This window comes from Ixodes scapularis, unplaced genomic scaffold (genome assembly GCF_016920785.2).
Source record: "Ixodes scapularis isolate PalLabHiFi unplaced genomic scaffold, ASM1692078v2 PGA_scaffold0__279_contigs__length_252992795, whole genome shotgun sequence".
Lineage (NCBI taxonomy): Eukaryota > Metazoa > Arthropoda > Arachnida > Ixodida > Ixodidae > Ixodes > Ixodes scapularis.
The window spans coordinates 87,758,190-87,770,737 of NW_024609835.1; the positions used below are offsets into that span (position 1 = coordinate 87,758,190).

General features: G+C 49.5%; 1 protein-coding gene across 1 annotated transcript in view; it reads right to left on the reverse strand.

The window, feature by feature from the left end:
• Positions 1–12,548, reverse strand: part of LOC8030668 (E3 ubiquitin-protein ligase arkadia-A) — a 67,588-nt gene that overhangs the window by 20,723 nt on the left and 34,317 nt on the right. The window contains exons 9-11 of the mRNA XM_042288966.1: positions 5,949–6,204; positions 4,893–4,998; positions 747–952 (exon numbers count right to left, since the gene is read on the reverse strand). Coding sequence (XP_042144900.1) covers positions 747–952; positions 4,893–4,998; positions 5,949–6,204 — 568 coding nt within the window. The remainder of the gene's footprint in view (positions 1–746; positions 953–4,892; positions 4,999–5,948; positions 6,205–12,548) is intronic.

The window sequence follows — 12,548 nt, forward strand, 5'->3', positions numbered from 1 at the left end:
GGAATGCTTGTGTCACTCTCCGCACGGAGTGAGCTTCGGAGGCAGTCTTTTCTTTAGCAAGAATAATGTCGAACGTGCTCTAAAAAAGGTTTGCACTTTGTAGTGCACGGTTAATGCGGTACGCCCATGACTGGCTGCAGGTACCCCTCCGTCGGTAAACGCGTGTCGCAGTAATACTCCTGTCAGATGGGCCCCCATAGTGACATTTACACAAAATGAGTAAATGCCCAAAATGAAAACGATAGCTGTAGCATCGTCGCATAATGCGGGTGGAATGGTGCCATTATGTAACTGAAGACAGAGGTGTGACATAGCTAATCCTCATAGCCGTCGTGGTAGGCGTCATGAATGCCACTGCCGACCGCCACCAGTGCTCAATGAAGTGAGTGGGTAAGGGCAGTGGAAGCTTTTAAAACCATCCAATATTACACTTAGCTACTGGATACTGCCAAAGTGGGATTTCACATAACGCGAATAATGTTTGAAAACAAGTCTATCAAGCAGATGACACGAGAATTCTCCCATCATCGCGCCAATCTCGGTGGGACGCCAGAGCTGCCCTCTTCGCTCTGTTCAAGCAGCACGGCCAACGGGAAGTCTGGACTTCCCTCTCCTCGCGGCAGGAGGGGAGAAAGTTTTTACATTCTTCGCATGCGCGACGACGACGACAATCTTTCCAAAGTGTAGCCCATAAAGCTACTGGAGCGAGTTTGCTACGCGAGTAAATATGGTATTTCCCCACCTACCTGCCATAGCCGTGTGTGGGTTGGGTTCATCCTGGCAAACATGGCGGGGGCGGCTGTCGGCGGCCGGGAGAAGTCGTGGTGGGGACTGGGGGCAGTGGGGCCATAGGCAGCATAGGGGGAGGCACCCGGGTTGAGGCCCAGGTTGAGGGGAGGCCCAGCACTGGACTGCGTGGCCGCCAGGTAGCCCAGGTGCGGGCTCGCCGAGGCTGCAACGGGACGGCGACACGTTCGGTAAGACGGGCGTGGAAGCGAGGAAGCACGACGAGTGAAAAGACGTAAAGAAAGAAACCGACACGACTGAAAGTTACAAGGAATTAAGCAGTGAGCTAAAGTTTCAGAAGGCAGGACAACTGAAGCTCCTCCCTGCTGTTCTAATCAATAGTTTGAACAAGGGGGTCAGGGGCTTCCTAATAGTCTTTCCAGTAGCAACCGTCGTTTTGTCCGCAGGATCAAAGACCAGGTTAACCTATGGGCTCCTCAGAGATTGATTACGCTCCATTGACCCCGTCCTAGCGATGTGTTTATTGAGTTTGGACAAAAGTTCAGTGGAGCTGACTTGTCAACTGATGCACAACTATGAGATAAACATTTCAACCTGTCTCCAGGGTGTTTACCCTATTTGCTCAAGTAATAGCCCCACTTCTTACGGAAGAGGTCCTAGCATCTATTTTCCGGCGGAACACACGTACAGCCAATTGTTGCACTCCGCATAAAAAACGTGGCAAATAGTGACATCGAGAATACGATTCTTCTTAAAAATGCGATCCGAGCAGATGGCATTTTTGCGTGAAGGCGTCATCTCTGTCCAGTATATCGCTGCCATTTTTCTGCAAATCGCAGCAATTGGCTATCAGTAAAGTCACGGGTTCAAGTCATTTTGGAGCACCTTTTGGAGCAGCTAAGACTCCATTTTGGAGCACCCAATGGAACTTTTGGGGCAGAAGTTTACATTTAATTTTAATTCCTACAACTGCAAATATCTAAAGTTAAGATTAATCTGTTGGCCTGTCATCAAAAGACATTGTCTACTTTGCTTTCTAAGTATGTGCAACTTTTTGCTATCATCATTTGCACAGCAGGTTTAATTCCCTTAAACACGGAACGAGCTGTTGCGTGTAGAAGTACCAGTGATATTGTGAAAAAAAACGGTTGCGTCGCTCTCCGCGCTGAGTGAGCTTCGTAGGGCACTTTTTCTTCAGTAAAAGACACGCCAAAAGCGCCCTAAAAAAGGTTCGCAATTTATAGAGCATTGTTACTGTGGTCTGCTTACGACCAGCCATGGGTGCGCCTCTGTGAGTGGGGACATGCCACAGTACTCTGCCATGTCATATTGGCACCTAATATGATATTCGCGCAATGTGTGTCAATTTTTCCAGAAAGAAGTGTGTTCTTTATGCGAGTAAATGCGGTAATTAAGGATTCCAAGATACCAGAAAGCTTCACTATCTCTGATCTAATCGATAAAAGAACACTATCTATAGTTTCCTTTATCGATTCACAACGGGACCAAATGCTATTAAATGACTCGTTAATGACTATGCACGAGTGGTGTCACAAATGGGATATGAAGATAAATTTTGAAAAGACAACTTTTGTAACAATCACAAAAAAAAAGGTCGCCTAATATATTTCCGTATTCCTATAATGGTGCACTTTTGAAACAATCCGAAACTTTTAAATACTTAGGGGTCACAATTTCTAATGATCTAAACTGGAGGGTACATATAGAAAATGTCTGTAGTGCGGCTTTGCGAAAACTTGGGTTTTTAAGACTGGCGCTCAAAAATACGACGCCTGAGGTTAAATTATTTACGTACAAGATTCTAGTTCGATCATCTGTTGAGTATGCGTACGTGATCTGGGATCCATATGTCAAATATCAAATAGAACAACTTGAGCGTATCCAGCGGCGGGCAGTAAGATTTGTTTATTCAGAGTATCGCCGCACGGAATCGGTAACAGAACTATTAAAAAAAAGCGGGGCTGCCAACCTTCGGTCAGCAGAGAAAAATTGGAAGGTTAAAATTTTTCTATCAACTCTACAATGGGCATTATAACATCAGTTCGAGTGACTATATAGGTATGCAGCTTCCTGGTAGAAGGTCCCCAAGAGTTAATAATCAGTTTGGAGTCGAGCCGTATTCACCAAATCTCAATGTTTTTAAGTACTCTTTTCTTCTAAGAACAATTGAGGAGTGGAATAGTTTGGATGGCGACCTCTTTGTTGGGATTGGAAGTGCCGATAAGTTTGAAGCTCTATTATTTGATTTATATGCAGAGAAATACTAGTATTCCTTGGTAATGGTGACTTTCGGTGGTGTGGTTCAACCGAAATTGTACTCAAATGATTGTATTGCGGTGATTGTTCTTTATCTTTGGTTCTTTATTTCTGTTGTTTTATTGCTGTACACTCCTGCAACAGCCCGAAAGGGCTTTCGGTATTGTAAATAAATAAATAAAAATAAAATAAAGTGAAATACGGCTTGAACAAATGAACCTCTCAAGAAAAAGTTTGCTTATTAGGTGCAAGTTCATTCAATTGAAGGCCAAAATGCGGTCTCCCTAGGGAACTTTATGAAATTTTGCTTAAATACCGTATTTACACAAATGGAGGTAGACCCATTTTTCAATTTTTTTAAATCTGAAAGGGGGGGGGGGGGTCAACTTATAATCGAACCAAAGCATTCCACCTCCGACAAAAACAAAACAATCATGATATCAAGAACACCTCCACTTGTTACGAGTTCAGCCAGCTGTGCCAGCTGTGCCTGCAGTATTGTGCTATTCTGTGCACTCAATTTACGAATTTCTTTTTTTTTTAAATTTGCGCAAACGATTATTATTAATAGCAATTCGCAAATGAACCCGAATGTACGGCGGTGAACAGCGCACCGCGCGCCCGACTTCTGGGGGTAGCGACACTTCTTGTAACAGCCACTCTGGAGGCTGCTGGAACAGCCTCACGGCTCCCTCCCCACGGCATCTTTTTGCAGTTTTTCGAGCGATTCACGGTCCCACATCGTTCGATCGAGTGTCGAAATCATGCTGGAGTGCTAACTACGTTTTTCTTTGTTTTGACATGCATTATCCGGGCAATTTAGGTTTTCGGTGCTCGTTTATCGTCATTCTTCATCCAAAAACAATCAACAACTGCGCTATTGGACACAAGTTCGACCCGTCGGAGCGGGTGATGCTCCAGTGGAGTCTGCAATGGCGCGGCATCTTTAAGTATGATGGCGAACGAAGAGGCTTCTGCAGGCCAAAGACTTGCAACGTACGCCGCAAAAGTGAGCAACCTGTCCCTAATTACCTGTGACGTGCAACGCTATCAACGAGCGAGCGCGGAAGATGCGGTCATTTGAAAACTGGGAGATTTCGTTGAATGACACCGACGACGTGCTTCGTGAACGTAGCAGTGATGATGATGGGACTGACATCACCAGTGAGGATGAGTCATAGTCTAGTCGTGGACAGAGTGAGAACAACAGGGAGCTTCGGTTGTCCCGCCTCCAGCGTGAACTTCCTGGTTTCGATAATGCCTGGGCATCTCATGCACCTCGCACGTGCATGCACAGGAGCATGCCAGAAGGCATAGATTGCATGTTGTAGGCTGGGCTTTCGAAACAGATACTTTGCCGTTCTCACATGTTCGCAATAAAATGCACATTTTTTTTTTTTTTTTTGCCGAGGTGCATTGTTGGGGGAGGTCGACTTACAATCGTGTAAATACGGTAGTTTGTTAGACTGGAGTTCGTTCAAGTGGCATTTCACTGTACAGACATCTCGCATAAACCAAAAGGTTATGTCCAGAAAGAAAAAACGCATCAGCACCACAACAGTAATCCCGAAAAGTCAGAAGACACCTAAGCACCTCTTATGAGTTGTGAATGCAAACGCATCAATGTCTAATAAAACGCCGCGGAGTGATCCGCAGACTTTGTGGCGCGAGTAATGTTTTCAAGTTGTGGCAGAAGCATTGGCGACGATGTGGATGATGGAGGCGATGGCATGTTGGTCGGTGGCGCCAATGTATCCGTTTTAACCGGCGCGGGGCCCGTAGTGGCATGGGGCTGCTTCAAACTGATGACGTCGGCTTGCTCCATGGGACAGTTAATGCTTTCGCATTAAAAAAGATGAAGAGCTTACTTGGGTAGACGTGAGCATGGGCCATCATCATGCTTGGAGGAGGTGCTGCATGGCCGAAGCAGGGCCCGTAACCCCGGCAAGGGTCACCGCTGGGGCCGGCAGTTCCCTGAAACCGCGGGGGCACCCAAAGAGAACGGGCACTTTTAAGGTACATTCAAGAATTTACAACAGTATTGGCAAACTCTTTAAAACCGAAGACGAAACAAGTACAGGCAGCACGAAGTGATTTCAAATAAAGTTGACGCTCAGCAATTCCAAGTCACAATTTCTTTGTGGTGTTCGTGTTCGTTGTACACGCAACACCACCGACAAACTTCAAGTCTACCTTGGCAAAGTCTGACTTTGCCAAGGTAGACCCGAGAGACGATGGCAGTATCTGAAGAGCTCGTTCCCAGCTATGGCCTGGTATAATGTAGTGATAAACATAAGTCATAAACATAATTGGGGGTTCGAGCCATTGCTTGATTCAAACATTGTCTATTTTATTGTTATAAAGACAAACCATTGTGCTGCTTGCATTCAAACCAAGATCGGGACATCTGGGTATTTGGTCTGTTTTTGAATTTTTAATTTAAATATTTCGCATATAAAAAAACCACAATTCATGAATTGAAGGGAAGCTGCCCTTGCAATCAATTTTTATACAAAAACTTTACAGCTGTTACAAATTATTAAACCACTGCTGCAATCAAATAGTGTGGACAATATTCAACCCTCTTGCGAGCGGTTTTGTTTTGCCCGCCGAGCGGGAGAACTGGGGGAACCCTCACTAGAGCGCTTCCCGTTTCTGCCAGGAGAGGGCGAGCGGTGAGCCGCCGGAAACGCAAACACCACTTATGCGTTGGGAGAGATCCCAAAGTAGCAACAAACTATGTCGTGGCAGTCGTGCTGTCGGACATCGCGATCTCTGCCGGCCGTCGTAAAAACGCCGGCCAGAACCTTCTGCGGACTGTTGAGCCAAGAGCAAACTACGGCAGAAGAGAAGTTCACCGCACCCGCCGCCGCCAGGATCGCAGCGGGCAGCAGCACAAAGTTTTAACTGTCATAGCCACTCACCGTGGTGCGGGCGCATGAGTCCCCGGCGTCCCCCGTGCAGTGGGGCTGCTGCGAGTGGGGTTGCTGGTGGGCCTGCTGGGGGTGCTGCTCCGGCCCCGCCGGGTGGTAGCGGCAGCCGGCCAGCCCCGGGGGTCCCAGGGCGGACTGCGGGTAGCCGTGGTGCAGGCCGTGCAGGTGCGAGTGCAGCTGGGCGGCCCCCAGGGGGCAGAAGGGGGCCCCGGGGGGACCTCGGTGCACCCGGATGCAGCATCCCTCCCTGCGTTACACGACCGGGACGCCCGCTCAGGGAGAGGGAGGGGGCAAGGAGGCCGTCCTAACGAGCCAAAAAAAAAATCGTCAATTGTTTCTTTCATTTTTTTTTCCCCCTCAATGATTGCACAATCTCCGACCAACGCTTCCACCCCGCGTGCGTCTCCGTCCTTACGGGTCAAACAGGAATAAGAACGATCTGAAAAACGAATGAGATGGGAGTTACGAAAAACAATCTGCAGCTTTTCGCCTCGTTGCACGACGAAGCGACGGCTCGGCAAGAGCGGGTGTTCACGCTTCACTTCGACACTTTCGTATTCCCTCTTGTCTGAGTGTGTCCCAACTCTGTGCGGTTCCCCCTTAAGCTGAAATTCGGAGATCCGCCGGTGTAACTCCTCCTTTGCAAACGTCCTGAGCAGGCACATAGCCAGGATTTTGTTTCGGGGGGGCCCGCCCATGACAAAATGCTGTATGAGGGGGAGGGGGGAGGAGGTCCCAGCAAAATGGAAGATATTGGGGGGGAGGCTGGGCCTTATGGGCCTCCCCCCTTGCTACGTGCCTGGTCCTGAGCCTGGTGCCGGCCCGTGGCACCGCCATTGACGATCGTTTGTGGCTCTTCCCTTTCGATCGGGCAGTCCCGCGGTGCTAGGAACCTAGCCTGCAGGTTTTCTTGTCCCATTTGCTGAACCGGCGGCCGCGAATTTCCTCGAGTTCCCTCGGTTGCCTCCAGTGCATAGAGCAGGCTCAAAGCCCAATGGCCCTGCCAGCGTGCAGTCACTGGACACATGGCCGCTATCTCTTGTCCTAGGGGTGAACTTAAGTTTTCTGCCTAGTGCAACACCGATGCTGCGAATGCAACTGTGAAGTCCCTATAACAGCCATTGTTCTAAAATGAGAAAACAAAATAAGATACATAATCTAGTATAATCTTTTAACAAATTCGTCAGACTTATGGATGGGAGTTTGGTCTCGAGAGATTGGATATGTATATATTTGCTGCCTTCCAGCACTCTCCTCCAGTCTACCGTAAAATACCGTGGAAGCGCCCACTGTGAGAATCGGCCCCGCCATCACCGTGGGTGGACGCGGGAACAGGACCGAGCTTCTTTTTCTTTCCATTGCGTGTTGGCGTTTGCACGTGCGCCCCTGTGTGTGGGTGAACTGGCGACGCTCGTGCGAGCTGGGGCAGGGGAGGCTTTGAGAAGAGAAGAAGACAAGGACAGCACGTGCTGTAACCTTCTGCGGCGACATTCGAAAATGAGCTTCGCTTGTAAATAGATGTGTTTTTTTTTTCCCCTCCTATCCGCGGAGTCCTGTCTGCTTTACTATTCCGTCAGCGACCATCAGCTGCCTCCGCCGTCGGGTCCCGGCGCAATCTCCAAGAAAGAACATCTTCACTGGCGCAGTCGACAGGATTGCGTCAGCGGACCCCGGCGGCGTGATCTTCACAACGGAATCGGCGGACAGCGACTTGACGCGGCACTGGTGGAGCCTTCCACAGAGAAGACTGGACCACCGAGCTCCTTGGAGATTGGACCACCGAGCTACTTCGTGGTGACAGAGCTACCTCGGACCTGATGACGTCCCACTCCAGCGAGGAACGCCTGAGTCTGCAGCTCGGACATCATTTTCGTGCCTGACTATTCTGAGCAGTAGGCTGCGTCTGTGATCCAGCGGCAGTCGTTGACCTTACGGTAAGGTAATTCTTTGACGTGTGCCCGCCATGGATACAGACAGTGCAGAGCGGCGGATGCCGGTTCTAATGCCCGAGCGGAATAGGGGTCGGAATAGGGATGTTGACGGGCCAGCTGAATCGTCACCTTCGAGTGGATTAGGGGCAAACTCGCAGACACAAGGGGAGGGGAACGGAGGAATCCGATCAGACAGCTTAATTGAAAAGGAGATAGAACTAGTGAGGGAGAAAGAACGGCTGTTACGCCTCGAGCTAGAACTAGAACATCTACGCTCAGAAAACCGAAGGCGAGCCAGTGGAGGCGGCATGGAGTTCAACCTCCGAGATGAAGTTTTTCGCTTTTCGAGATTGATGAAGGGAGTGCTGACTCCCATGCCGTCGTCCGACATATTAGTGCCGAGCTGGTTTGATGGCGTAGAAAACGTCTTCGAGACATATCAAGTCCCTGAGCGGCTCAGAGGATATCTTGTGCGACCATATTTCACGGAGAGCATGCGTGCACTAGTGAATAGGATGAACACGGGTGAGAGAAGTGGGTATGGTGCGGTCAAAGGATGGGTCTTGTTAGAGCTCGGACTGTCGCGAGCTGAGGCCTGGAGGCCCTTTATTGAAACCACCACTTCTCTCAAGGAAAAACAAGAGAACCCAAGGCAGGGCATTATACCTGAATATTATCGGGTGAAGTGTTTTAAATGCAAGGAATTGGGGCACCTTTCCCGCGAATGTCCCCGGACGAAGACACCACTCGAAGAACTTCGGTTTCACAAGAAAAGAGTAGACGCCAAGAATGTCACTGTGGAGGAAGACTCCAGGCGTGAGCCCGACAAGGTGACGACCGATGTGGGCAAGACCGACGGTAGCAACTTGAACCTCCAAGGCCAGAAGAGGCTGCACCCATGGGTCCGCGAGGCGCCTCAGATTCTGTTACAAGCCGACGACACGAAGCGGTCGTCAAAGAACAATCGCAGCTGTGTGTCTGTGCAGGCGCACGTTGACGACAGAAATGAGCTGAACGTCTCGCGTGCCTGGACGACGTCCCAGCGAGCCCAGGACGACCACGACAAGCAGGTGAACGTCGACGACGAAAGGCCGTACTCTTTGCCTGGGCGGCAGGCGTCCCGGCAATCTGAGGACGACCCATGTGTGAACTTCGACAACGTCGAGGCCGGTCCCGACATCTTACCTGAGTTGCACAAGTTCCGGCAAGCCAATGACGACCAAGTTGAGAACATGGGCGTCGGTTGCAAGGAAGAACCTAGAGTATCTCCTGGGAGGTGGGCGTTCCGGCAAGCCGAGGACGACGACGGCGAGAACGTGGACGACGGCAAAGGACCGAGCTTATCGCCTGGGCGGCAGGATGACCATGACGAGAACGTGAACAACGACGAAGGACCAAACTTATTGCCTGGGCGGCAGGCGTTTCTTCTAGCGGAGGATGATTACGACGAGAACGTGAACGTCGTCGACGAGAAAGAACCGAATATCTTGCTTTGGCGGCAGACGTTCTGGCAAGCTGAAAGTGACCACGGCAGGGAAGTGGGTGTCGGCAAGAAGCCGGACATCTTGTTAGGGTGGCTGACGTCACAGCCGGCCGGTGAAGATGTCAGGGAAAGCGGGGACAGCGACGAGGACGCCATCTTCGAGATGAAGTGGTCAAACAATATAGCTAGGGACGCCGATGAAAACTCGACCACCTACCAGCCGGCCACGTGTGAGAGAGCTGAGAGCGCAGAAGACATCGACAACGACGACCGCCTGCGAGGCCCCTTTTTGATTCGTAAATCAAGACAAAGTATGAACTGTCGTCACTCTTGCGCGAAAAAATTCCGGAACCAGCTATACACCGTCCGATTCAAGCCCCGCCGAAATCTGGGTGGCTTGAATAACCTGTCGGCAAAGAGGCCGAGGCTAGGAGGCTAGATGCTGCGCTAGTCTCGGCGCGAGATTTGTCACTGCTTTGGAGCCTTGGTGGGCACAGTAAGAATCACTTTACTGGCGTGTGATTTGCATTTTGGTGTAATTTTTTTTATAGTTTGGATTCTGACACAGTGATGGAAGTGCCATTTGACCTTTTGGAGCAGGCCTTGTAGCAGGCAAAATGTTGTTTTGGAGCAGGTAGTGGCCCTTTTGGAGCAGGGTCCGGCATATGTTGGCATATAACTTGAAAATGAAATAATGCTGCATTGCCATATAAAGCCCATCTCTATTATTGGAACACAGCGCCTGTCGCCTTTTTAAGACAGGGTATATCAAATTCAACAAAGTAAACACAAAAAAAAAACATTTTTTAAAATAAAGTGTATCTGCTCGTCAGATAAAAAATACAATTAAATATGTCACACTGAGTTCTGATGGTACAGGATATTTAGTTTTATCAGCCTGCACTTCTTTTAAGGCATCTGCAGCAGAATCTAACGACCCTCACTGTTGTGGAATGTTTCAGTTCAGATTATAGAGTTGTCTTTCCTTGGCATGCACCGACGCGCTGCAGAGAAGCGACACCCGCGGAGCAGATACCGCAGTCGCGCGAGTCCCGCAGTGCTTTGTGCAGCGAAAAGAATGGTGAGGCTTTACCAGCACTACATCCAGAGTTTGGTGCAACTCAACTATACTTCGTTTCAGCTTCGGTGCGAGCACAGCCGAAGTTACAAGCGCGCCGCGCGCATGGAGCCCGCAACGGTGCCCACACTGCACGAGCCCACGCGCGAGTCAGGAATTCACAGAGCATTGGGCTCGCGCTAGCTTTGACTTCGCTGGTAGCTAGCGCATGGAAACAGGTTGGGCCTACATTAAAAACATCCCCAAGCTCAGACTTTTTTTTTTTTTTTAAATAGGCTGCTTAGTGGGATGATTCTTCGCTTAGCCTCTGCGGCTTTGGTTTCAGATGTTGCTAACGTTGTTCCTTTCAATGATGATGATGATGATAATGCTCCCTCGCAGTTTCGGTTTGCGTAACAGTTGCGGCGCGGAAAACACCGCGGCACCGCCACGCGCTCTGATAAGACTTCAATTTTTATTTTTTATTGCTACATCTCATCTCGGCGCAGGAATGGCGCAATTCGTCGGTAAAATGACAATTTGGCGCTACATGTAGCAGGATTGCGTCCTTGGCGCAATTTGGCGCAATTGGCGCAGCACTTCCATCACTGCTGACAGGTTGAGTCACAAACTCTGTGTAAGGTGTGTCTGATATGCGTACGCGTTTGAGTTTAGTTGTTATATATTATTTTTGACATTTTGGGTCTAAAAAATATACTTAGTCGGGAGGTGTGAGAATCGGCCCCGCCATCACCGTGGGTGGACGTGGGAACAGGACCGAGCTTCTTTTTCTTTCCATTGCGTGTTGGCGTTTGCACGTGCGCCCCTGTGTGTGGGTGAACTGGCGACGCTCGTGCGAGCTGGGGCAGCGGAGGCTTTGAGAAGAGAAGAAGACAAGGACAGCACGTGCTGTAACCTTCTGCGGCGACATTCGAAAATGAGCTTCGCTTGTAAATAGATTTTTTTTTCCCCCTCCTATCCGCGGAGTCCTGTCTGCTTTACTATTCCGTCAGCGACCATCAGCTGCCTCCGCCGTCGGGTCCCGGCGCAATCTCCAAGAAAGAACATCTTCACTCCCAGTTTCTTCAAGTGCCCACTGTTAATATTTTCCCAAACTTGGGAATTCCGAAAATTATACGTTTAGCGCACAATTTGACCGGACAAGCGGCCATCTCAAGATTAACCTAGTTTTCAGTGAAAGCGGGGCGGGCGCTCCCCCCGGTATTTTACGGTACATTTGAAATAGTATTCTGTCCCTTCCAATCTCTCGACCATATACTATTACCTCATCTTTGAAGAAATACGAGTGCATTTACGCTGCCGCGTAATGTGTGTCACGACGACAGTAGCTCCGCACTCGGACGATTCACTATTATCGTGGCGTCGTCGTAGTCCGTGTGCCTCCTCCTGAACATGATTCCGAACATCTGCAGGCCATTTCCGCTTCTGCCATCGATTCCCACTCCCGTGCTCGACTCGCACTTTGTCTACGACGACCCTACTCAGCACGCCGTAACCGAAAGTTGCATTCTTTGGACCAGTTACAAACCTTTCGTAGGGCGTGCAGGTTCGTCTTCTCGAATGGTCGTGCACGTGCGCTGTGTCGTGGAGGTTTAGGCTACACCCGCTGTCAAGGGGAGGACCAACGTTACTAGATCAAAGTTGGTGAGGACGGCGTCTGTTCTGAATGCCTGGCCTCCGGCACGCGCTCATTTTTCGACGCATACTCTGGCTGCGTGTGCACGCTTGGGGCACCGGGAGTTTCCGCAAAGGACAACCACGCAACCCCCTGGTGAGAATCGCACTAACAGCTGTCGCTATAAAAAGAAAAAGAAAAAAAACTAGCAAAAGTTGTCTGACCTTACAAAGACACTTCCAGGACTTCCTTGCATCAATTGCAGTTCGCTAAAATGTTGTCTTTGCTCTTAAATTTTGTACACCAAAAGCTCAATTGTGTTTTTGCAGTGCCTAAACTTCACTCCTCGTCTTTAAAAAAATAGTCCAGAACAAAGTTGATCATGCAATAAGGTTTTCAGCAAGCACATATGGCAAGCAATCCCACGTAAATTCATGTTAAAAAGCCCCTAAAAAAATTTTTTTTTTAAACAGTCTGCTTGGGA